The sequence below is a fragment of the Mytilus californianus genome, unplaced genomic scaffold (assembly GCF_021869535.1).
Source record: "Mytilus californianus isolate M0D057914Y unplaced genomic scaffold, xbMytCali1.0.p SCAF_8, whole genome shotgun sequence".
NCBI lineage: Eukaryota > Metazoa > Mollusca > Bivalvia > Mytilida > Mytilidae > Mytilus > Mytilus californianus.
In genome coordinates, this window is record NW_026262734.1 from 22,161,868 (window position 1) to 22,188,084 (window position 26,217).

The 26,217-nt window shown below is 32.0% G+C and overlaps 2 protein-coding genes across 3 annotated transcripts in view; both read left to right on the forward strand.

The window, feature by feature from the left end:
• The first annotated feature begins 30 nt into the window (after window positions 1–30).
• On the forward strand, window positions 31–17,881 carry LOC127712989 (multiple epidermal growth factor-like domains protein 10). The gene is made up of 9 exons (XM_052219571.1): window positions 31–148; window positions 3,858–4,003; window positions 7,049–7,108; window positions 8,525–8,637; window positions 12,260–12,424; window positions 13,349–13,504; window positions 14,020–14,104; window positions 15,367–15,407; window positions 16,600–17,881. Exons 2-9 carry the CDS (start codon window positions 3,870–3,872, stop codon window positions 16,896–16,898), a joined length of 1,053 nt encoding a protein of 350 aa, XP_052075531.1. The 5' UTR covers window positions 31–148; window positions 3,858–3,869; the 3' UTR covers window positions 16,899–17,881.
• A 2,962-nt stretch (window positions 17,882–20,843) lies between these two features.
• Window positions 20,844–26,217, forward strand: part of LOC127712988 (uncharacterized) — a 32,663-nt gene continuing 27,289 nt past the window's right edge. The window contains exons 1-2 of one of the 2 annotated variants that reach the window (XM_052219570.1): window positions 20,844–21,146; window positions 25,572–25,730. In XM_052219570.1, the coding sequence (XP_052075530.1) occupies window positions 25,588–25,730 (143 nt within the window). In that variant the 5' untranslated portion in view covers window positions 20,844–21,146; window positions 25,572–25,587. Of the gene's footprint in view, window positions 21,147–23,346; window positions 23,506–25,571; window positions 25,731–26,217 lie in introns of those variants that run through there. The other variant, XM_052219569.1, reaches the window with a different exon arrangement.

The window sequence follows — 26,217 nt, forward strand, 5'->3', positions numbered from 1 at the left end:
ATAATTAGTTTAAAGTACTATAAACCTGGTTATCCAAATTAATCAATTAGTCATCCGGAAGAAATTAATCCATCAAAACATCATTTTTTCTTTCATGTAAAACGAATGCAAAGTTCTTTTCTTTTCAACAAAACTTGCAACATCCAAGGTAAGTGTTTAACAAAACTGAATCCAAGAACTTTGGTGGTATGTAATAATTTATTATTTTTATTGTTGTTGATGTGACAAACATAAAATTTCTGATGATATACTGCATAGACAATATATTAATTATTAAACTAAAAGAGAGGCGGAAGATACCAAAGGGATAGTCCAACTCCTAAGTCGAAAACGAACTGACAATACCATGGCAAAAAACAAAACTAAAGACAACAAATATAATATAACAATATAAATTCTATTCACATGTAAATCATATCACTTTGTTTGTGCAATAAAAAGAGACTACTAAATACATTAATTTTTTATTGAAAACATTTATGTGTTCGGTCTTTGCGTCAATGTCAGGTTAAAGTTTTTACTTTATGTAGTTCACGAATCGGAGGTGATATTGACGGTGTTTTCAAGCTATGCCAAGATTTGATGAATATTTATTCAACCTTTGCCTACATACAAAATACAAAAGGTGTTGTTATATACAATTATTAATTAATTACAGGTAAACAGTCAGTATTTTAAAGCATTAAATATTACTCTTTTAAAACCATAAAAATTAATATTTGCCAATTGTGATGTACTAAAAATTAAACATGTTAAATTAATTTAAAAGAAAAACAAAGAAAAGCCAAAAATCATAAAATAGAACACTTTATACTTTCAAACAAGTGTTGAATTAAATACTGAATTAATAATGCAACAATAGACAATATTCTATTATTATATAGAACACTAAATACTAGCAAAAAAATAAAGCTACAAATGAAAGTTTATTTGCAAATTGTAAAGATAACTTTTATTAATCATTTTTTATACAAAATATAAAACATGCCATAAACAAGCAACAAAATATACAAAAATCCTACAGGTTAATACCATGCTTTCGTCGACGGCGCAATCTTCCCACTGGTTTACGCATTAATACCTGGTAAAAGCCAAGTCGTCTACGTAAGGTTCTTGACACTTCTGAAACAAGCATGCAAACGCCATGATTTATAGCTATAACCAACTACTATCATCTTGGATTATGAAGTTGCAGTACGTAACTTATGGAGTATTTCATGGTTTTACAAGTAAAGGTTGCTTCTTTCATTATACCGAATGTATCTGGAGAAAGACACAGGATACTGGCCTTTAAACCCACCACAAGAACGACAATGAAATCAACAGACTGGTTCCATGTCCAGCAGTGCTCTCCCTTGTGCCAATTCAGCATGTACAGGATGTTTGGTTGAATATATTAGAAGAATTTGAAAAACACTAACACAAACATCAACACTTTAGGGTGTACAGACTACGTCACAGAATACTTGGTTAAGATTAACAGCCACTTCCGGAACCATTATGAAACAGTAGACCTAAGATGAAACAACCACTTAGAAAGTTGGCCTCTTAAACTAAAGAATCATGTAGAGCACCCACCCTAATTTGACAACAAACTAGCTAACCTAATACATAAACTCCTGGATACCAAAATTACACCTGTTCAGTACGCAGAAACAACATCATATCGTTACATATTAATAAGTGTTTTACTTTTGTGACAATCATAATAAACCTTTTCATATACTGTGTCTGTGAGGCGTGTGTCAATATTGTAGAATTTAATAGTTAACATTCAAACATTATGTTTTACTAAAAGTCAAAGACGTTTTCTTTAAATTGCATGCTATGTTAAGGAAATGTTTTACCTAATGCATGCATACATACTAAACTAAGTCATATATGCACGATTTTTTTACATTTATTACAAATACATAACATATAATCGATATAAAATATTTCATGCAGTGAACACGTTCTGTTCTATTTAACTTTCGTATTGTTTTGCAAACGTTTACCGAACGTGACATAAAAATACAATCAACACAGAATCATGGAGCACGTAAAAATAAGTGAGATAATAAACTTGCGATAGAGTGATGTTTATCTATTTTCAAATTTAAATATTTTCCATGCGTATCTGATTGTTATTAAAACTTACTGGAAGACAATTATTTAATAGCATTACATTTCTGAAGATTTCGATCAAATGAAGAGTTTTTTTGTTAAAGAAGCTCCGCGTACGCGTGTTTTAAATACTTTGTCTATCAAGTATTTAAAACATATCAAATTTTTTTCTTCAAATTTTTAGTATGACTTTGTCAGTTTTACAGAATATGTGTTTTAATAGTGCTATAGTCAGCATGTCAATGTATTTGAAGGAATCTATTTTACTTATCTTTAGATACTTTGATCATATATTGTATTTTATATTCATAAAAAAATACTGGTATATATTTAATATGAGCAGACGATTAATCCTTATTTTCTATTGTTTTATTATATGAATTGCTAATGATAAAAGAATCGTCATCACACAAATATTTACCTACATTTTCACTGTTACATGCGATATATGTAACACAAAGGGTTTTGAGTACACTTCAACTCTAAATTTAAACTGGTTATAATTTGATTGGCTCCTAATCAATTTATGTTGTTATACCACTTAATCTGTTATAAGTTGTTCAACCTATACCTATACAGTTTTTCATGCAATTTATACCTTAATTTCAAAATGATGGCATAGGTTGAATGAACCATATCGACATGTTGATTTGTACACATGTTCATTATGAGAATTTTTTAAATGTATGTGAAATTAGGGGTTTTACCATTATTTTATAGTTTTTCATTAATATAGAAATATATTGATGCGAGTTGAGCATGATGTTCTATGTACAATAGACAAAAAAAAAAGGATATGGGGTATCCATCCATGACACAAAATCAGTACATACACAGTAAAAAAGCACACAAAAAGCAAAGGAACTATATTAGTCCATTGATATGATTACAAAATATGTGACAGAATCGAACCAATGACATGTTTGTCTCTCAATGCTAACAATAATAGGCTTAAACTAAGGATCATAAACTGCCATTATTTGAATTATTTGTAACAATACGCAAACACACTCAAAAACAAAGAAACACATCGCAATGAACATGTACAGTTTCATTTATAGTACAGGTTCCTGTTAACACACATACACATTTAAAAAATGAATGCTTCTTTTTGTAATTTTATTGGGGTGTAAAAGTGTTGACCAAAGCACATTTTATATGAAGCGCGGATATGTGCACGATCAACACTTTTACCCAATGAAATTACAAAAAGAAGCATTCATTTCTTATAATTACATTTTTATGCTAATAAGACCATGAAAAAAAATCTTATCAAGTTTTTCTTTTATTTACCTGTGCACTTTTTTGTAGAAGCACGTGTCATCATGAATGAAACATTTCATTTAGATATGAAGATTAATTTTTGAATGACGCGCGATTGTTGTTAGCCAATCAAACTAACGAATTCTCGTGAAGCATACATGTGATGTAAACATTAATATATATAACATGTATAAGGCATTGTTTTCGTCCCAATACGAAATATAACATAAAAACATATTCATAGAATCATAGGCTATGTCAATTATTATTCTATTCTATAATTGGCTTAAATTTCAAATTAAGTAGCCACAACATTTTTGCTGTCTGATATTACACTGATACATATATGTTTCTAGTTCTGGAAATTAACTATCAGAACATTATCATGCCACTGTAATTTTTATGTAAATACAGATTAAGATACAAACGCCTAACACATGTGAAACATCAGTTTTGAACTAGGTATTAATAAAAAAAAATCTTTTTAGACTAAACTTGATATGATTGTTCATAAACATCAGATGACTGAATTAGGGATTGGTATGGTGTGTCTGATTGGTTTCGTTCTTTCCAATGACGATCGTGGAATTATACGTCCGACCAAAGAGAAAGGAACCTGCACAAAAACAACATGGTAATCTAACTAGTATATGATTGTGTTAAGGACAAAATAGAAGAGTAGAGAGAAAGAGACAGAAAGAAAGAGAGTGAGGGTAGTTGATTCAGACTAGATATATACTTTTATATACATTTTATTAAAAGGTGATCAAAGACAAAATACGTCTGATTCACTGGTTTATTTTTCAGAACTCTAATAATTCAAATGTAAATTGAGGAATGAATGTTCTGCTAATCATCCGAGATGCGAATTTAAGATTTTCCTTCAGTACATAAAAGTGACAAACGTTGAAGTTATTTTTCGATGTAAAATCAATTCAAAGTGGCGTCCGTGTATTTTTACGCAAAACAGGAGAAATTCACAATACGGAGGCTGTAAAGGGTATTTAAATATACATTTCATTTTTACCAGAAGCATACCGCTTGTATCAGTACTATCCTAGTTGTTTATTTAGATATAGAAAATATTGCCAATGGATAAACAAAAAAAAATGATGCTAGTTAAAACAACTGACGCTCCTCTTATTTCTACGTGTGGAATAACTCTCATATTAGAGGTTTCTCAACATCTTACGAACGGACGAAACTCGACGAACGTATCGTTAGGGAGCTGTAATTTTATGCAGTAAAATTTTCTACCGATATTGCAGCGTGTTTAAAGACAACAGTAAACAATTTAATATTCATTTTGCAACCTTGTAATTTATTGCTGTGGTTAAACATTAGTGTTCCCATTGGTTTTGTGTTGTTGAATGTTGCGTAACCTTACGTTGAGTTTCGTTTATTTACATGTCGAATATACGTTCGATTTATCTCCCTTATTCATTTAAAAAGAATAATGTTTTTGATAGTCGTTGTTAAAAAAAAATCTGCGCATTTGGTTTGCATTTGACTGAATGATTGTTGGATGTTTTTTTATAAAACGTTCAGTGGCGAGTATTCCATGCATTTCACGACGATATTAACATCTGATAAAGGATTGAAAAGTGGTTGAGAGGACACAACCTTTATATTTAAATCTCCAACTCTGGACTTAAAGTCATATGAAAACCTCAAATTAAAAAAAAATTATGCATATGTTTTTATTACTAAATGGATAGTTTTCATTATAAAACTTGTGAACATAAACTTTTTTCTGAAGAAATTTTTTAAAATTGTCCATATTTAGAAGAAGTTTACTTTTTTTTTAATTGCTTGCTTCCAGGAAGCAATTCGCCGACATATTTTCCATATGCAAGTGACCTTAGCGTGACCCTCCTCGTAAAATTCCGGTGATCGCAATACGCATGGATCTGCCATTAAAATGAACTATTATCTGATTTTACATGTTATACACGTGCTCAATATCCATGCGTCTTTTTTGATTGTTTACTATAAGGTTACAATCGGTAAACTACGGCTTCAAAACACGACAATTAAGTAGCTGCCATATTTTCACATCATAACAGACAGAGAGAAAAAAAATTGACGATTATACGATATGTTTGCGTAAATTATGATAAAATCGTGTACAGAAGACTAAGTTTATGATATATACATGCATTGGTTCAAGAATTGGATAAACATTATTTTTCACCAGTCTCTCGTTTCATATGACTTTAACATCTCTAGCGCTCGACTTTAGATCTACAGCGCTAGACTTTACACCCCAGCGCGCTGGACTTTAAAAACCACAACTCTATAACTGCGTGAGACCAGCAGATCACTGTATTATAGAGATGTTTTGCGTGGATTTATAGGCCACACAGACTAATATATCAGCAGTGCATATGGCCTTAGCTAGTTCTTATAGTTCAAACAAAGTAGACTAATCTTTTCCTATCCTTAATAATTGTTGACAAATAATAAAGATTGAATTTTGAAAGTCACAGAGAAATGAAATTTGGTTACTTCATAAACAAATCAAAGGTGGCAAGAAAGGTCTAACACAAAAACTCGTTAACCATAACCCATTTTTCATATATTTTGATTAATATTAATACATGTATAAGTATAAAACAACTTCGATAAATATATATACATATTGAATAAAAACGCATAAAGAGATAAGATGTGGTTTAAAACAGTTTAATTTCTTCATTTATCTCCACATTTATTCGATAGTATTCAATAATAAATATTTGGAACCACTCCTAACAGCAAGAACAGGCGGTATTTTTTATGTATCTTTGATATAAATGTCGTTAAAACCGCTATTTATTTATATGTATTCTAAAAGTTTTTTGGGGGAGTCAGTTATATTGTAAGTAATATATAATAAGTATAGTGGTGTGTATTCTAATGGAAAGTATGAGTGCTACAGCACCAACAGAACTGATTGTAATATAGATATTAAAATGTACATTGAAACAACTTAATTTATACTAATATACTAATAAGTGTACGATAATAAAAACATAGACAAAACGGATAAGAAAGGCCTTGAAAATAAAACAAAAATCAACAATACATTACAGAATATCTTTTCAAGTGAACTTTTTTTTCTCAAATATCTATTTCAGTATTTCCCTTTTTTCATTTTCTTGCCAATTTAGGTAGAAAATAGTTCAATAATAATTATGTAAGGTGAAGAACAGACCATTTGGATTTTATAGTTTTGAGGCAACAAAGTTATCTCGGACCAAAGGATTTTTTTTTTTTCAAATTAAAAACCAATTTTTTTCTAGAGTCGTTTACTCCTAGATTACATTTACCTCTTTTATGCGCAGGACTTTTTACCTTTGATCTGAGCCTAGATAAATTTCAAAAATATTCATTGCCCCTCCAATCTCAACAAAAAAGGACACTAAGTCACTAAGTACACATCAGAGAGAACTCGCATTCAATATAATAATATGTCCACAACTCAAAGTGGTTTAAAAGAACCCTGCATGCATATCTTAATGAAAGGAAGTGCACATCCGATAGTCCAAAATCAGTCAATAAATGAGTGCTCCCTCTTTTCTCGTTACGGCAAGTTACGTCAAGTTAAGGTGATTTTCGTCCGTTCGTAAGATGTTGAGAAACCTCTAATAACAGGTATCTAGAACTAACTTTGTCATGTATTTCCTCTTATTTACAGGAAACGGAAACCGATATCATTTTACCACAATGAAACGGGCATTTTAAAAAAAGGAGATGGGTAAACTACTTATTAATAATTTACTTATTATAAAATGCATTCAGTCCGTGAAAAGAGGCCTTCAGTTGTTTAAAAAGCGGTGGGTTTGAAATAACAATGATGAAAATATTTTGCACAACAATATTGAGCGTGTTCAGATTACAAACAAATATTAGTATGATTGTCTTTGGGAAAACTATCATGCATAATGACAGTACTTCAGCAATGGAAGCAGGTGTATATTTCGAAATGAGGATAAAAAGCACACGCTTTCCTGAAAGTCAAGGTGTTTACGTATATTTATCCCATTTTCGCAGCCCTCCGTTTTAAACAAAACAAACATACCATATTTAACCAGTGACCTTATACTCTCCATTTTTGAAATTCTGAATCCGCCACTGCGAAGTATCATTCAAAATCAGATATAAAAAGTAACGAGAATAGTTGATAATATAAAATTAAATAGATGTTTGACATCAAACATCTGAGGACCTCTTCCACCAATGTTTTACCCAAAAAATTACTTTGGAAAATCTTAAGGCCTCAGTGTTAAAGCTCAAAAATTGCATTTTGGTTATTGCTGTTTCTTGTTGAATATATTACTATAAATATACTATATCAACTGCCATTTCCCTTTCATTTTGACCAAACTTTACCAGCTGCATTCCATAGAATATGTTTTAATACTCTAAGTTCCTAGTGGTCAATAAGAGGGGCGAAAGATACCAAAAGTGCAAGCAAGCTCACAAGTCGAATACGAACTGACAATGCAGTAGCAAAAAACGAAAAACGACCAAAAGCCAAACAACAGTATACAAAACACAAAATAGAAAACTAGACTGAGCGAGACGAACTAACCAAAAACCGGAGGTGATTACGGGTGCCCCGGAAGAATAAGCAGATCCTGCTCAACATGTGGCACCCATCGTGCATGTAAGTACAAACCCGGTTCAAAGTCTTATTTGGTCACATTCGAGGAAAAGAGGACGGGGTTGTGGTAATTGGAAAATATACGTCATCATTTGTGAAACAGATATTTCATGACGATCAACCAACTAGGGATGACGTCACTATAATTTCCCAAGGAATTATTTCAACTTGATCACATTGATATCTTGATTCAAAAGCTTCTTTTCAAGACATCATGATTGGAAATGCAAGTTCTTGAATATCGTATTAACTGGCAGATATATACTCCACATGCAGGTGCTGCTGGAATATTGCTATATAGAAATGGAAAATTTACAATCGGAAGCTGAAAACATCTCTTTTGTCGTAATGCATTGTTCTCAACCGACCTTCACTGTAAATTTCTAGATGTAGGTCAAGATATGTTATTCAAAGTGTGTATATATCAAAGCTTATTCAGATGACTTCTTAATGATACATATCAATATCAACTAAGTAAACAAATTATTTGCTTTGTTATATTTTCAGGCGAAAGCAAATAGCTACCTTTGAAAGGAAGATATCAAGAATTTTTAACGTAACAGAAAATGTAACAATATGCTGCCCAGGATTCCACAAAAATGACAAAGGAACATGTGAACGTAATTTATCATTTAAACATTATCATGTGTAAACGCATTGGATACGGATATAAATGATTACATTCCTATATTTGAAGGCTCCAAGCCTAACTATCAATATTAAAATAAGCAGAAAGATATGATTGCCAATGAGATTTCTCAATATGACATATATGATAATTACAAATTTCAAAAGTAGACATTGAACCCTGCTTATGCATTGTCTGTAAATAGGGACATAATACACTAATTGACCATAGCACAATAACACAATGGCGGGATGTATAAGTACCGAGCCATGCCTAAAGTATATTACCAAAAACGGACTAAACAGTAAAGGTTAAAAATGTACAAGGACAAATAGAAAGAACACTATAACACGTAATTAAGATGACAAACAACGTCAGTGCCTAGAATCTATACTTCAAGACCACCATATATTATATGTGAAGTTGATACGGAATATTTATCAACAAGGATACCGTATAATAAGCTTTAAAAGGCACAAACATAACAAAATGTAAAACAATTAAAAATAGAAAATCCACTGCCTGATTTATGCTAAAACCAAAACATAAGTTTGACTCTGGCATACTTAGAAATATTATACAGCACAACTTCCGCTCAGAAAGATATTTGAACAGGAAGTATATGGGCCATGTTAAAACAAATGTCGAATTGTCAGTACACCTATGCTAACTTTTTTTAATTTTATTGGAAAATGCAGTTTTAGGTGTTTAAATGAAAGTTTGTAGGATTCATGAGTCGAAACATCAACAATAACTACGACTTAGATCTATTTTGATAAGATCAAAATATATTTAAGTCCGATTTTTGCGTAATTTATGTGCGTACATGTCACTTGGAATTCATAATATTCTGATGGTTTTTTAGTTCTCCACATATTTCTTTGTTTGCACATGAAATGACGGTTCCGTTAAGGTATAAACCACTTATTCATAATTTCCATGTTAAAATCTGCAATTTCAAGCGTTCATAATTATTTTCACTTTAGTTTAATAACTAAATTAATGTCAACACTATTCCTTATCCTGGTTTGTGCTGAAAATTCAACTTACCGTTAATTGCTTATTAGAGCGAACTGGTTCCTGAAAGTTTGGTAGTACAAAACAGGGACTTCTTATCTGAGCAACAGGGCAAATATGCCCTTCTATTTTAATTTTATATCTATTTTATACTTTTCAATTTTCATCAAGTTTTCTGCAGTGATCCCAATTCCTTTATAAGCTTTCATATGATACCAAAATTATCAAAATATTTATTTTTTTACAAAGTTATAGCAATGCATAGGAACTATTTGAATTAAAATATGTACTACTTTCTTGTATGTTCTTTCTGACCAGCTCAAGTTAGTGGTTCTTTATCTTAACAAGGTATATTACCTTAAAATTTAGATTCAGAAATGTATATCAGTCAAATTTTCTTGAGTAAAACTGTTGCTCTGATTCAATTTTATCGAAAGTCAGGAATATGACAGTGGTTTTCCATTCATTTGATGTGTTTGAGCTTTTGATTTTGCCATTTGATAAGAGACTTTCCGTTTTGAATTTTCCTTGGAGTTCGGTATTTTTGTTATTTTACTTTCTATACATAATATGATCATATGTGGTATTATAAAAGATAATTTAAGTCACAGTGACAAATCAAATAAATTGTCAACACTCAAATTATCAGCCTTAATTTCAAAATCATTTATAAATAAAGATTCAATCACTGAGGGAAAGTTTGCTAACTAATAATATCATTTGTATCGTAAGGTATAACAATTCGAATACCAGTAGTTGGAGGAATGACGGAGAAGTAAAGAAGACGTCATTCTTCTAATGTACATCTGCAGATTCTTAAATTTCAATCTACATTTCATCATTCAATGGTGTGCAGTCGTAAAACAAGCTTTTTATGATAATATTAACGATACCAATTTTATTGCACCAGATGCACATTTCGACAATTTATGTCTCTTCAGTGATGATCGAGGCCACATTATTTGAAAATCTAAAAACTAATACAAACGTTGGAGAGCTGATATAACCAAAAGGGCCAAAACATAGACATAATCCTCGATTTAATAGTTATACTTAAATATCAGGAAGAATTTTATTGTGTATTGATATTAATTTCCCAGCTGACAACAATCAACCCATTATCGATACGGATATCCTTTGCATTTTTTTTTTTGCAAGTGCACATATCTGTTTCTCGAATATTTGTACCATTTCATGAAAAAAACGTTATTCCATAACGGATGTCCTTACCATTGTTCACATAACAAATAAATACATTTCCTGGATGTTTCGGTATTTCCACTAAAACAATCGTGATAGAAAGCCTTTGTGTATTGTAAATAATTGTTTGGTAATTCTTGATTGATGCTATCTAGGTCAACCGCTAGGATGTGTGTTTAGCACATTCTAAAATAATAATGGAATTGCACATAATTTACGTGACATTTTGTAATAGAAAAGTTTGAAAGGTCTGTAAAAAATACTTTTGTTAATTAAAAACAATACATACTTACGATAAAGTTGCATTTTGGCACGAAACACACAAGATCACAGCAAATGAGTATTTCTACAAGTATTTATTTGAATGTACAAACATACCTGATAAAGACATTCCAGAACCAAGTGTCATGCTCATTAAAATCTGCATGTTACATTGATATATTGCAATACCATTATATAATAGTCTTAACGAAAATAACACGTAACAAAATTCGTGCGTTTGAAGCGCTTTTCTGTTTTTATCTTTATCAAGAACGGTAATACCTAAACATTTGAGTCAGGATTGTTTAAATACGTAGAAATGATGGGAGCTTTATGTCCATAAAGGACCTAAAACTGAATACCAAATTCTTCTAACAGATTCTCAAACATTATGATATCAATAATATATATAAATGAGTATATGTCTCATATCATACTGTAAAAAATCATCAAATGCACTAGGCTTATAATTTGGTACGAAAGACGCCGCGAGATTCGTCTCTACAAGACTCGTCAGTTTGTTAACCCTTTGAAAACCTATGGCATCGCCCGTATATGATAGATTATTCAAGAAACATGTGTCGTGTACAAAGAAAATAAATATCTCTTTTTATAGCTATTATTAATTGCAACTAAACTACAAACATGCAAGGACACGTGTACTCTGGTAAAATAGAAAAGCATGATTGGCATTAAGGATGTTCGCTACTCTGTTTCAAAATAACAAGCTTTTTAAAAGACTGTTATAAATTGATAGTATATAAATAAAGGAACTAAAAAAGCAGAAAAAAAGGGTCCGTGTGCTTGTTTTCGAGATATAAGCCATTGAAAATTTGGCGGGAAATAATTCTCTCTAGCCTTTTCATACATTTAACATTGGCAACCTTTTTCTTTAAAAAAATGAAAAAATAACAAGGGTTTTATAGCATTTTCGAATATGGCTTTTTTTACTATATGTAATAAAATTATGAAAAAAAAAGTAGGGGTTAGCGGGGAAAATTTTTTAATGGCAGTACATGGATAAAAACAGAGGATTCCGAATATCTGGCAAAAATTCAAAAGCAAGAGGTGCGAACATCCTTAAATAATTTTAAAGTTACTTTTTATAATTCTCTTTATAATATTTGTATCTATAGAGTGTCCAGAATTTACTTATGGTTTGAACTGTTCAAATAAATGTAGATGTCTTTCGTCTGAACATTGTAATCACACAACTGGAGAATGTAAAAAGTGCAATGAAAATCCAGCTGGGACCAGATGTGACGAAGAAACAAGCAGTGGAACATCGGAAACTAGAACAGGTATTCATATAAAAATAAAGAAGTGGAAAGTTGACAATGTCAACAGATACTCTACGTACCACACTTTTATTAAGAGATGGTCTGTTCTGTATGACAAGAGTTCGAAATACTAGTATGGTTGGAGAGACAAAATAAAACATGTACTATTATTGCTAGTTATATATCTTTATAAATGTTTTACAATCCATTATGGGATACTTGAGTCATTGTTCAAACACGTGACTAAGCAAGGAATATATGATGTAGGGAGTATAAAATTTCAGGTATCTAGAAATAAAAATTGTTATCATACTTGCTTCAGACCCCCTGTACAGAAAAAATATGTCTGATGCACCGCTTTGTTTAAATTGAGCATGGTTACCAGCGAGTGATGTATGCAAAACAAGAGACGCGTACCCTGTCAACGCAATCAGTCTCATTTCTGATGGAGATCATGCGATTCCTTCCGGTCTTGTTTCACCTTGATTTGTATATGTTCTGAATTGGTTTATAAGATTTGAACAACGGTAAACTATTGTTACCTTTAATGTTATAAGTTTTTTGCATGCCCATTTAGATTTATTATAAGAGGGGGTGGTGAAACTAAAACAAACATAAATATAGTTCCGTCAAGGTTCACCAAACGGTCATCTTGCTACATACACAATACCAGTATTTATTTGACCATATTAATTTGCAGTGAGCATGATAAAGAATGCATAATTGTCAGTGGGGTATTGTATACGCAAAAACAAAATGATAACATGATCACATACTACCTCAAATTGATGCAGGTTATGTTATTGAGAGAGGTGAAGATGTGTTAAATATAATATCATTGATAATAATTAAAATAAATAAAGTTTTGTTTTATTATTTTGTACATGTAGGAGTCAAATTCATGAAATATATTTTCGTTACTCATTCCGATTTTTCTTATTATAGAGTCATCGTCGATCTTTACAATTGTTTCACATACCACACTCTTCCATCGACAAAAAATGATAACGAAATCTTCACCAAATACCAAACAAATCGATGTGAGCGTATTCTCAACTGCAGAAGAAAGTAAACAGGATCCAAAAAAAGCATTACAGCGTGGTAATATAAATATTGAATTATATCCATAATCAGTGACATTTAAATTCGAAAAAGAATCACTTTACGATTATACCTAAATTTCAAAATGTAACAACATTGTCAAATATCAATTGATAAGCATTACAAATTTAAGTTACCTTAATTGTTTTTTTAACATTATTACTCTTTACTGTCAAATCAGTTATTTCGTTATTTGGCTGGGTATCAATTAAAGTGAATTTAGAAAAAAAACTTCATTTTCTTTAATATTTTTGTGACATTGAAAATTCTGCATTTGAGTCTAAGGGAAAATTATTTTCCTTAAACACTTAAATCCCTGTTATCCTATACCCACGAATGTCATAAAAATAAGTATCATTGAAACCACAGTATGTTTTTTTTTATTTGTGCTCCTACATGTTTCGTTTTTGTCCCATGTTTCATTTTGGAACGTCGTATTTTAAAACGTTCGTTATTTTTTTTCAATAATCAAAGAATAAGATTGTTCATTTAACTACAAAGTGTTTATTTTGTAGGCGTTGTTTCTACACCAATTGTTACAATATCAGTTGTCATATCAGTCCTTGTGATGATCATCGTCCTTGCTTTATTAGTGAAAAGGTTTGTTAAACAGAATATTAAAAATGTTTTAGATATTATTTTATTTAAATGTCTTTGAAATCATCTTTCATTAACCTAGTCATATAATGTCTCTCAAAATATCGATTGGACTAAAACCACTATAAATGAGTGTCTTGTCTTGTGTTTTACCTATTATGTGTCGAGTTGGCATCCATAAGTAAAACATTGTACATATGGTATGAATATTTAGCAAACTCCACCCTGTAAGAATATATAGAAATAACAGAATCAGAATTTAAAAAGAAACAAATGCCATAGTAAAGACTTTAAACTCTTACAGCATAAAATGAATCTATAAATGTATATAGTGACTAGCTGATTGAAAATTAACAAACGTACCCGTTGAATATTTATATCTAAACGTATGACAGCATGTACAATAGTTGTAATGACAATATGTGACATAAAAAGATGTGATATGTTTGCCGATGAGACAACAGAGTCCAAATGAAGTGTCTTAAAAAAGTAATTAGATTTTGTATGATTGCCAATGAGACAACACTCCACCAGAGACCAAATGACATAGAAGTTAACAACTGTAGGTCACCGTGTGGTCTTCAACAATGAACAAAACCCATACCTCATAGTCAGCTGTCAAAGGCACCGAACCGACAAAATTTATATAAAACAATTTAGTTCACCGTACGACCTTTAACAATGAGCAAACCCCATAATTTAGTCGGCTATAAAAGACCCCGACATATCAAAATATGAAACAATTCAAACGAGAAAAAAAAAAAGATTGATGATGAAACAATAAACGAAAACAAAAGATGACAAATAGTAACCAACGGCAATCACTGAATTACACTATCCTTGTTTAGAACGCGTATGAAATAAGATCTTAACATATAATCGCCTTATAAACACTAAAGAAAATGTATAAAGTTTGAAAATAATCATTGCTTACTAGCATTCAATATATTCTTTTTAATATGCTACTATTATTAGATACTAGTATGTTTTGGTGCATTCGATATTCTTATCACCGGGTTTGTGATAACATGAGCAACACGACGGGTGCCACGTGTAGAGCAGGATCTGCTTATCATTCCGGAGCACCTAAGATGACCCCCAGTTTTTTGGTCGGGTTCGTGTTGCTCAGTCTTTAGTTTTCACTGTGGTGTTTTATGTACTGTGTTTGTCTTTTGGTCTTTTTCTTTTTTTGCCATGGCGTTATCAGTTTATTTTCGACTTATGAGTTTGAATCCCATTTGGTATCTTTCGCCTGTGTTTTTCAGGTATCATGGTAGATATAATGTCAAGAAACGTGGAACCACAGGTAAATAGTTAGTGTGTTTCAATTATCCAAGATAGTGATCTTGCAGCTACCATTACTTTATTTTCATATTACATGTAGTACATGTTGACATTTTCGTCCCCGACAGGAATATTTTTTAAACAAATACACTTGATAAAGCAAACACTTCAGTCCTTCTTATTTCGCTCATAACAGTAGCATTTAACTGGTTTTTTACTTTAAACATACAATTGATATAGATTCAATTTCTCGATTCATCTAATCCGACATTTTTAAACCCTTGAAAGAAACATTCTGAATGTTCGAAACGTTTGGAAAGACTACAATTTTAATTTAGAAATTCATCTCTTTTGATTACCTGGTAAAATCTGTATGTATGGTGTATAATTACGGAACGTTGTAAAGGTCCCAATGGTAGCGATCTCGCGGGTGGTATGCCGATCGTCATGGAAACTTGTACACCTCGCTCTAAATTCGTCAACTTGAATGGACGAATCAAGAAACTGATTGAATTGTGTAAATGTAGAACAGAAGAATTGAAACAATGCATATATGAATATCTTAAAAAAATATGAAAACGCCGAAGTACAGCCGAAAAATATTAGATAGAAAAAAACAACTACAAAAATAACACCATGGAGACATAAAAGAAGATGTGGTATGATTGCCAATGAGACAACTCTCCACAAGAGACCAAATGACACACAAATTAACAATTATACTAGTAGGTCATCGTACAGCCTTCAACAATGAGCAAAGCACAAACCGCAAAGTCAGCTATAAAAGGCCCCGGAATGACAAATGTGAAACAATCCAAACGAGAAAACTAACGGCCTAATTTATGTACAAAATAATGAATGAAAAACAAATATGTTACACAGCAACAAAAGACAACTACTGAATTACAGGCTCCTGACTTGGTACTGGCACATACAGAATGTGGCGAGGTTAAGCTCGTTTATTGGCGCCAAACTCTCCGCCTAACCTGGGACAGTGGTGTATCGGCACAACATAAAAACTAATGCAAAACAATAAACAAAAATAAAACAAATATGAGAAACAGCAAAAAACGACAACCACTAAATTACATGCATTTGTAAACGATATATTAAACTAAAAACTGAAACCTCAGACAAAATAAACACGTAGAAAATTTAAAAAACTTATACAATATCAGACTTAAATACTATCTTATTGGCAATGATATTTTTAGAATCAGTTCACAAGTTGATGAGTGAGAGCAGCCATACAATGAATGAAAGCCACGAATTAACTCAAGTTAATACCAGTGAAGAAATACTGAGGGGTGATAGTTTTGGTTACAAAGACGTGGATGGTAATAGGGTTTACGTTAGCATGTACAATGCAATGAATGTCGGTGTTCGTCACGAAGACTCAGAATTGGAAGGAAAGAGCAAAGATCTACAATACATTAGCATGCATTTACAGTATTTAACTGAAAGCATGCGACAATCTGTTCCAAATGACCATGAAACTGTAGAATCTAAATGAGATTATGTGTTCACAAATGACGCATTTGTCGGACAACATGTAGTTATTTCAAAGATCTAAATTGTGCAGATCCACAAGCAATTATTTTATTCAAATTTTCTGCATACTGTAAGCAGAACTGTTAATTGAAACATAATTGTTATTTTTGTGTGTACATTGATATGCACTCTATAAAAAACACATCCATTCAAATTGAACTTGACGATAAAGTACGTTTCTAACTCACTCAGGAATTTACGAAACTTAGTTTCTAAATCACTTAGGCAAAAATTACTTGGTTATTCCTTTAAACTCAAATAACAGGTAATTTTACTTCAAAGCTAAGAACGCATCATTTTTGGGATACAAAGCTTAAGCACGGAATCAATAGTTAAAATAATATTTGTTCAGAAAAACTAATTTTTATTTTTGAACGCATTCTTTATATCAAATAAAAAAAAGATTCTTTCAATTATGCATGAATGGCAATCAAAACCATTTTTGAAGAGTTAAAACACAATTTGATGATCAGATTATTCTTGTTCTTTGTCAAAATCCAAACTACATCAAATAGTTTAAACGACTGGTGCCACATGTGGAGCAGGATCTGCTTTCACTTCCGGAGCACCTCAGATCACCCCCAGTTTTTGGTGGGGTTCGTATTTAAATTTTTTCATCTTTTGTGAATGTGATGTTATTGGCAGATCTATGACTTTCTCTGCTCAATTACTTCACTGACGATTTTATACATTTTGACATAAGCAATAAACGTGCACTTTTCTACTGTTGAGGCCGTATGTTGATCTTAAGATGGTTGTTTGATTTTTGATACATCTGGTCACTAGTTTTTGAATTTATAACATATATGCAAAATAATACTGTGTCACGTGCATGATGTATGGATGAAATCTCAGAAGTTTTAATTAATTTTGCTTAATACATTTGTAAAAATTGTATAAAAAATGTTTTAGTCTAATCTCAATGTAAATATAACTTTTTGTTTATTTGTTTTTTGATGTCAAACACAAACAGAAGCAAAAAATATTAACAAAAAAACCGAAATCTGACAAAATCAAACGCTCGACTATATCAACCAACGGAAAAATGGAAAACAACTGAAATATTCCTGACTTGTCAAACACAAAAAAGTAGCACAACTGTACAACCTGGCGGATATCCGTACTTCTATTTATTCTCCTACAGAACAAGATTTATTAGTTGATTGATTGATTGATAAATGTTTAACATTTCGTGCCAATTATTTTATGCACATGAAGGTCAATAGGCAAGATAGGAAGACTTGAATAAGGGGAGGGAAATTCAGACGGTCCCTGGAAACGGAAATGAGTAATACTAAATGTTGTACATATTTTAAAGAGGTAGATATTTTGCAACGCCGTATGCGAACTGCGGGCCCCTTGGAGAGTGGTTGCAATTGTTCTTTTACGTGTAGAGGGCGTGGCACTCTCCCTACAGGAGTATTCGGATTGAATATTCCCGTTCCGATCGGATGTGGATGCAAGTTTGTACATCCTGCACAGACACAGACGCCTCACTTTTGCAAGGGTTTTAGTAATAATACTATCGGAGTGGGAGAAGTCCACGAATTACTATATTTCTATACTATGGTCAAACCTGTGTTGCAAAACAAAAATTGACGAAAGAAGGAAAATATTAAGGGGTTATCAAATATAATAATTCGAAGACATACAGACGAAAACAAAACTACAATTTATTATACACAACACAGAAAAAAAGAACCGATTGGCAACCAAAAAGGTGAACTCAGTAAATAAAAACAATGCTTGCTACACTTGTGACACATCGTGTGTTGGTTAGACAAGTAAAAACCAGTGATAAATCTGATTTTGACTTGTCATACCGAGCACAGAAGGATAAGATATGTAACACAGCCAAATGGGCGCCCTTTTTTAGAATGTGATTGACTGTTGGATGGAAAACGACCAGTGATCACTATTGTGTGTACCCCAGTTAGCCTAGTTGTTTACAATTTGAAATACTAACGTCTAAATGGTTCAGAGGTGAAGTGTTTGATACTACTATATATGGAGATAAATCGTAAATGTCCACTGGGATGAAAGGCAAGAAATTCAGACTGTCCCTAGAAAAGTTATGTTGGATAGACGTGGAAATATTGTTTTTAACAGGCCACCTACGAACCCTCAAAAGAGCTGTTGAAATGATTCTTTGACATGCAAACAAAAGCGTGGTCCTCTCACTACACACAAGATGCATCATATTTATAGTCTTTATTAAGACTGGACGGAACTTCGTATTTATACATCCCGCACAGCCAAAAGGACGCGTTTCTTTAACATTTGTTTCATTGAAGAATTATATTAGTCGAAATACAAAGATGACCATATTTTTATAACCCATTCATCCATTCATCCATATTCTTTCCCTTTTCCAATCTCCTGACTGCACCTGTACAAATGTTCTTTTCGCGTATAATACAGCTGTTCGTGATATTTGTTTTTAGTGACTGCATCTTCCTTCACTGTATTGGACAACCACTTAACATGAGTGTCCTAACAAATAACGTAAAGTTCCATGTGAGCAAATTCTACACAAAACATCTTAACCGTTTTTATCTTCTATTCCTCTCTTTTCTTAAGAATAATTGGGCTTAAACGTTACTGTAATACAACCGCCTTTGTTCAAACACCCTAAGCAGTCTGTTAATAAATGTGAAAGTCTTTCTTTCAGGCATACCTGATGTATCAGTATTTCTGTTAATTTCTATCTCATTGTGATAGATGAAATGTACAAGTCATGTAGTATATCTTTAATTTTATATTCAAGTCTAAATTGAAAACAATGTTCAAACCTATGATTGCGTTGGATAAAATTGATATACGAAAGTAAATCGCCCACATGTGTTTAACGGAAGACGATTCTAAAAGAAAAGGCTAAAAACAAATTTTCATTTTTAAATATCATCTCAGGTGAGGTTCATACGAGCAAACAAATATTCCACAAAAAAAAACAGTACAAACCGGAATACCAAAAGTTTGTTCTAAAAATAAGGCGACAGCGTTCACTAAAGACGATTAAAAACTTCGCACAATATCTTCTGTTTATTGAATTCCGTTTTTACTCTTGACCCAAATGAGCAATAAGGAGCAATAACTTATATATTTTGGGTCCAGATTACACGGTCTTCGTCTAAGTAATAAAACAAAAGTTTATAGTAGCGTAAAAATGTATGAATTTAGAATTCTGTTGAAGATATAAAAGTTACATTTTAGAAGTTAAAGACGGACTAAAGGTTTAGGCAGAAAAAAACCGCCTTTAAAAACCTTAGTAAAAATGGCAGTACTGAATTCTCTGTGATATTGGCATAGTAACCCTACATAACGATGTGCATAAAACATGATTTTTTCCTCTAAATCCGTCCAAAATATAGCAGACAACAGCTATGATTCGGCTACTTCCTGTGAAATAAGAAAGCAATTTAAAAGTGTACAAGCGGCATTTAAAGGGTTAGACGAAGAAAAAAGCCTTTGGAATCTGTCCTGCTTTGTTATAACAGACCGAGGGGTTAAAGTCCCAGTAAGGCAATGTTACCATTGCTGCACTTATAAATTTTAACGAACAAATGATAATTTTAGGCTACGTTGAGTTGTATTCCTAAAACCAGATAACTTTGTATTATACATCTCTCTATATCTCGGTACATTTATCACAGCTTAATTGTCTTCTCCTTGAGATTTGTATTTAAGGTAGGTTTTTTTTATGACAATTGTCCTATCTGTTATATCACAGAATGAGACTTACATGTGTCATCTAATTTCTTTCTATTATCAACACAACGGGTGCCACATGTGGAGCAGGATCTGCTTATCGCACCATTTTAGCACCCGGTTATGATAGGGGTTGTGTTGCACATGCTCAGTCTTAAATTTCATATGTTGTGTTAGTTTTGTTGTCCTTATCGGAGTTTAAAATTTGCCATGTTGTTTTCTAGCTTTATCTTCGACTTGTGCATTTGGAATGCCCATGTGGTATCTTCGGCATTTTTTTCTATCTGTCATCATAATGTTCTCAAAATATGTACACGTAGTTAAATTATAGTTGAACACTTTAACAAAATGTCTATGTGTGAAATTAATGGATTAATTTTATGTCAATGACCACTTTACTGCATTGAATGAGGATTAAAATAATTGGATTGGTTCAATCTATAATATTAATACTAGGAGTATTTTGGTGGAATGAGGTCTTGACCGCTTAACAATAGTAAAGGTAAATATGATTTTGTGATCAAATCTAGACGAGTTGGTGATAAACACGCTTTGAAAAAACGGGGAGGGGGATTCATTGCATTATACTTGTTTGGTTGTGTTGTGTGTTTTATTATGCGTCTTTGAAAATAATAATAAAAAAATAGTATTAGGGTTCTCATTATCGAATAAGTCCAACAAACGAAAAATAAAGTTTCACGTTTAAAGTTGATGATGGGGAATATTTTGTTTGATTACCATAATGGCGATTATTAATTCATATAACTTCAGCGTACAAACTGATTATAGTTTTGATTTGGCATATTTGTGGTGCTTAAGTTTACGAAAAGATTGCCTTGACTATAGTTTTATGATTTCGTAATTCGAATCATTTAAATAGTTGGACGGATATAGTCAGTATAGCGTTTCTAGTGAATTTTCTGCCTTTATCCATATTAACAATCGGCTTCTACATGCCATTGTCATCAATATATATAGTTTACACAAATCAGCATCTTGTCACATTATAAAAGAGGACACGAAGTCATTTGATTTGACGAATTACACCTGGATGAAAGTTGTGTAAAAGCTGTCCTTTCAAACAGCACACACTAAATAGTAATATAACTACTACAGCGGGGGGATGGGGTACCGTTCCCGACTACCAAAAAAAAAGGTTCATTTGTTTGCATACTGCATGTCTAATAACGGTACCATTGTACACTTTGTATCCTGTACCATCTTACATGTGTTTGTCCTAATAGTTGTAGTTGCTACAAGGAGGTCTCAACATAGAATGTTGGGTACACGTAGACCTGCAGCAGGGATTTCATAAACGCTCCATTCACACACTGAAGTCTTGTGAAAATCACGACTTATATAAATATTTTATGGCAGAATCAAAACCCATTCATATCTCAGTTATCACATATTCAATCATTGACATCTTAATTTGTTTAGTATTAAGTTATTATCTAACTTTGTTAATTAAAGTTGTTTAACACATGCATGGATCACTAATATTAATTGGCCCATAAGGAGTGCTGTACAGTATATACCGGCATTATAACTTAAGATGAAAATTACTGGCCCATTGACATATTACCTTGTTAAGATTGCAACCCATCGAATCATTTAACATATTAAAAGAGACCCATGCCCATTCCAGTGGCACGTTTCTGTGTAAAAATTCACTACGAAGAGACCCCTACCCCCTGGGGCAAGAAAAGGTCACTTTTTTTCGGAACCTTGAATTCGGATATCAATATAAAAGTGATAAAAAGTTGACAAATTATAATTCTGAAGATATATATATATAAGATATTTGTCTGTCGGATATTAGTTTTTAAAATTTTGAATTTTTTCTTTAATGACAAGCAGTAAGATTTTCCTACTGTCAGACATAGAAAAAGATGACACAAGCTAGGTTTGAAATCCATTTCCTTTGAAATGCTTTTCATCTTTTTGTAGTTGATTTTGCTTTCCAACTGTTTTCATTTTAAAAGCGCCAGTAATGGTGTACTAAACTATCATAAGCCAGATATCTGATAAGTTGTCACAAAAATCCAATAAAAAAGATGTAAGTTTGGCAAAATGATCCAAAATCTTCCGACCTGGATGAACGGGCCTGGGAATTTCAACTGCAACTAAGAAATGAGGATTATACAAGTTGGATAGGGGCAGACATTTTGCCTTGCAACAGGCCACCGGGTGTCCCTACAAAAATTGAAAAAAAATGTCTTGTAAAGATATAATTAAGTGACGGTGATATCGCCGGATAGGTGTAATTATTTAATTGTATTACTTTTTTTATTTATTAAATCATATTTTCGCTCTCCAAAAATCTTTTTTTGTTTTAATTAGCAAAAAATGAGTTGCATCTCAACCTATCTTGCACCACCGGTCTCCCCCCCTTCCCACCCCAAAAATAAGGCAGAAAAAAAAACCTACACCCACTCACTCACACAACGTTGCCCTTACATGTATACCCACACAAGTATCCCACCGCCTTTTGATAAATGCACACTTAGCGAGAGAGTATAAAAAGTCAGGTTTGACGTCATTGATCATTTTCATCCTACCAAATACAAGATTAATTTTTGTGAATTTGTACAATTCAATTTCACACGTTTCACTCTTAAACTTCCTCATTCTATATTTCCGTTACTGACATTACACAGGAAAAAACAATCAAATGATTCATATGTCGGTACAAGCAATACCCTATCGGCAAACCGAGTACTTTTCACCACACTTGACTTTTGAAATTTAATATGAAAAGCACTCGAGCGTTTTGTTCTATATTTAGAAAGTTTTAACTTCCTTACATGGCGAACTATCAAATGATTATATTGTAAACGAGGAATTTATTATTTCAAAGGGTAAGATAAATGTTTATAATAATGATCCATTGTATGTGTAAGTTGAAACAGATCATATTATTTTATATGATGAAGTCAATGTTCAGTATTTCAATTGTTTAATGACACATTTAACTATTTTACCTGTATTATTATTCAAGGTGTGTAAATGATATCATAATTACACATAAATTACTCACTCTTTTTTCGAAAGATTAAAACTGATCACAAAAACAAATGATTGTCTCTCGTTATTTTACACGAACGGCCTTTACCACATGCAGTTGAACATTTCAATATAAATGTTGTTGTTTTTTATTTGATTGTAAACGTCGAGACGCAAATAAATTAATATGCTATTGTATTGCCAACCAACAGTACTGACAAATAGTATCATAATATTTATATTAAATTGTTAAAAAAGCAAAATGGCTTGTTCCTTTAAAAACAAGGAGTTCCGATGAGGGGAAATGTTTGTAGTTATTAGCTTGTATATGACTTTCGAGAACACCTACGCACAAATCGATATATTACACAATACATGCTTAATCATATTTAAAGACGATAAAATTCCATAAACTGATAGTATTTGGTTAATCGTAGAGTGAACCTTAGGGTCAGCCAATAAAAGAGATTTAGGAATGCCTCTTTTATCCGACAGAAGTCCGTAAACATGATGCATGCGTACGGAAACAACGACTTACGTGTATAACATAATATATAAGAAACACAAGTTATACAAATGTAGGTTCACCCGAATTCTACACGTAATTATTGGCAATTTGCTATTATATGGAAGAAGATGGAAAATGCCACGGATGATACTAGAAGCCTTCAAAATCTATTAAAACAATTATCTTTCTTCTAAAAAAGAAACCACCAGCCCAAACCCGTAAAATCCAATATTTGCCTCCTTCCCATAAGTCATAGAAAAAATAAGAAGAAAGTAACTGAATTTCCTGTTGAAATTAGTGTCAACAATTTATGCACGTATTTTCATTAAAGCTTAGAACTATTTCTTCTTCCAACATTTTTAGATGAAGCGTTCATTACTGTCAAAGTCCTGAAAAGATTTCAGATTTGAAGAGGAAACCTATCTAGAAAATTTTAATACACCACCAGTCAAAATTAATAGCCTGTTACATAATTTTCAACTTTTTGATTTTAAGAACAAAGTTTGTATTATTGAAAAGCAACATAATATTTCCCACAGAACTTAACGAATAGTTAGCGTGCAATATCATACACTAATTTACCGTCTATACTAGTATATGAGGACAAAAAGCAAGTGTATTGTCCCACGACATATCAACTATACCCCGATTTTTAGATGAGTGAAATACTGGGTTTGGAGGGGACAATAAACTTGAAATTGTCCAAATAACCTGTAAATAAGTATTTCATTATCTCGTTAAAGCAATACTTTTGGAAACTATCAACCCGCGGTAAATAGCCTTTTACGGGGAAATGCTTGATTACAGTAAATAGTTCATACTGAGTGAAAAGGTTTTGAAATTATTGACCAGTACATAGTCTTTTTCAGACAATTTCGTAAAAAAGCAAAGTTATTTGTTTGGAAATTTATACAGAAAATACAAACTGAGGTATAAAATATAATGCACGCGAACTTTTCGTTCTTATGTTTTGCGGGAAATATGTTGCTATTCAATAATACAAATTGTGTGCTGAAAAAAATAACAAACGGTAAATAACATAATCTATAAATATAAACAAATGAGAACAACCACCGTCAAAATAAATGAAACGTATTGAATGGGAATTATTATGGCACCTTATATGTATGAATACATTCACCATTACGAGTATGTTGTGTCAATATATTGATTAGTGTCTTGAACAAGGGAGCCTTTGTAATTAAATAGATTTGCTAATTATTACACTTGTCAGCGGTAATATTAAATTATTGGGAGTTTACTGCCTTACAATCACACATTGGCATAAATGACATTTTCTGTAATTGCCACATGGGTTCCTATAAATCATTCCATGACTATTATTAAATGTACAGGAAAATATGCAACCTATTTGATTTTTTGACTTTCTGAATGTGAATGTATTTGTTTTAGATTCGTGGAATTCTTCATGCATGTGATGCTTCATACTACAAACATATTTTGTACGTGTACCCTGATATTGTGTATTGCCAATTTGGGAGTATCAACAGATACACAAGGAACAGGGATAGTTTACACATCGGAGAAACGTATATGTCAAAATATAACATGGTAATATGACTTTCTTCATTTTCGAATCGATTGATACATTTTGTAACTATTTGTAAAAAATAATTCTTGTATTTATTGATTTTCATGCAGTCCAAGGAGACATTTCATTTCAAAATCATAAAAAGAGGTTTAAGAAAACACAAAATATACATGTACTTGTACGTACCGTTTAAATTATCGACTTGAACTTTGGATTCATGTAGTAAATATTGCCTTCTATTGTAATCTATATAATGTGGAGGAAGCCGGAGTGCCAGGAAAGAACAAACGACCTTCGACAGGAAAACTTGCAATCCTAGTCAATAATGACCGGAGTCGAATACATCTGCCACGTGCGGGGCTCCAACTCACAACTTCAGTGTTGACATGCTAGTGATCGCTTTAGATGAACTTATTAGACCATTAAGCAACAGAGTCCCCAGAATGGAATATTTCATTTAAAGTAATCATTATTAGTATTTTGTCATTTTGAGCATGATTATCGCAT

Coding starts and splice junctions, on each gene's coding strand:
- LOC127712989 (XM_052219571.1), top strand. CDS start 3,870: ATGATTGTTCATAAACATCAGATGACTGAATTAGGGATTGGTATGGTG. Junction 7,109..8,524: donor ATTTTAAAAAAAGGAGATGG/GTAAACTACTTA, acceptor TTATATTTTCAG/GCGAAAGCAAATAGCTACCT. Junction 8,638..12,259: donor TGACAAAGGAACATGTGAAC/GTAATTTATCAT, acceptor TTGTATCTATAG/AGTGTCCAGAATTTACTTAT.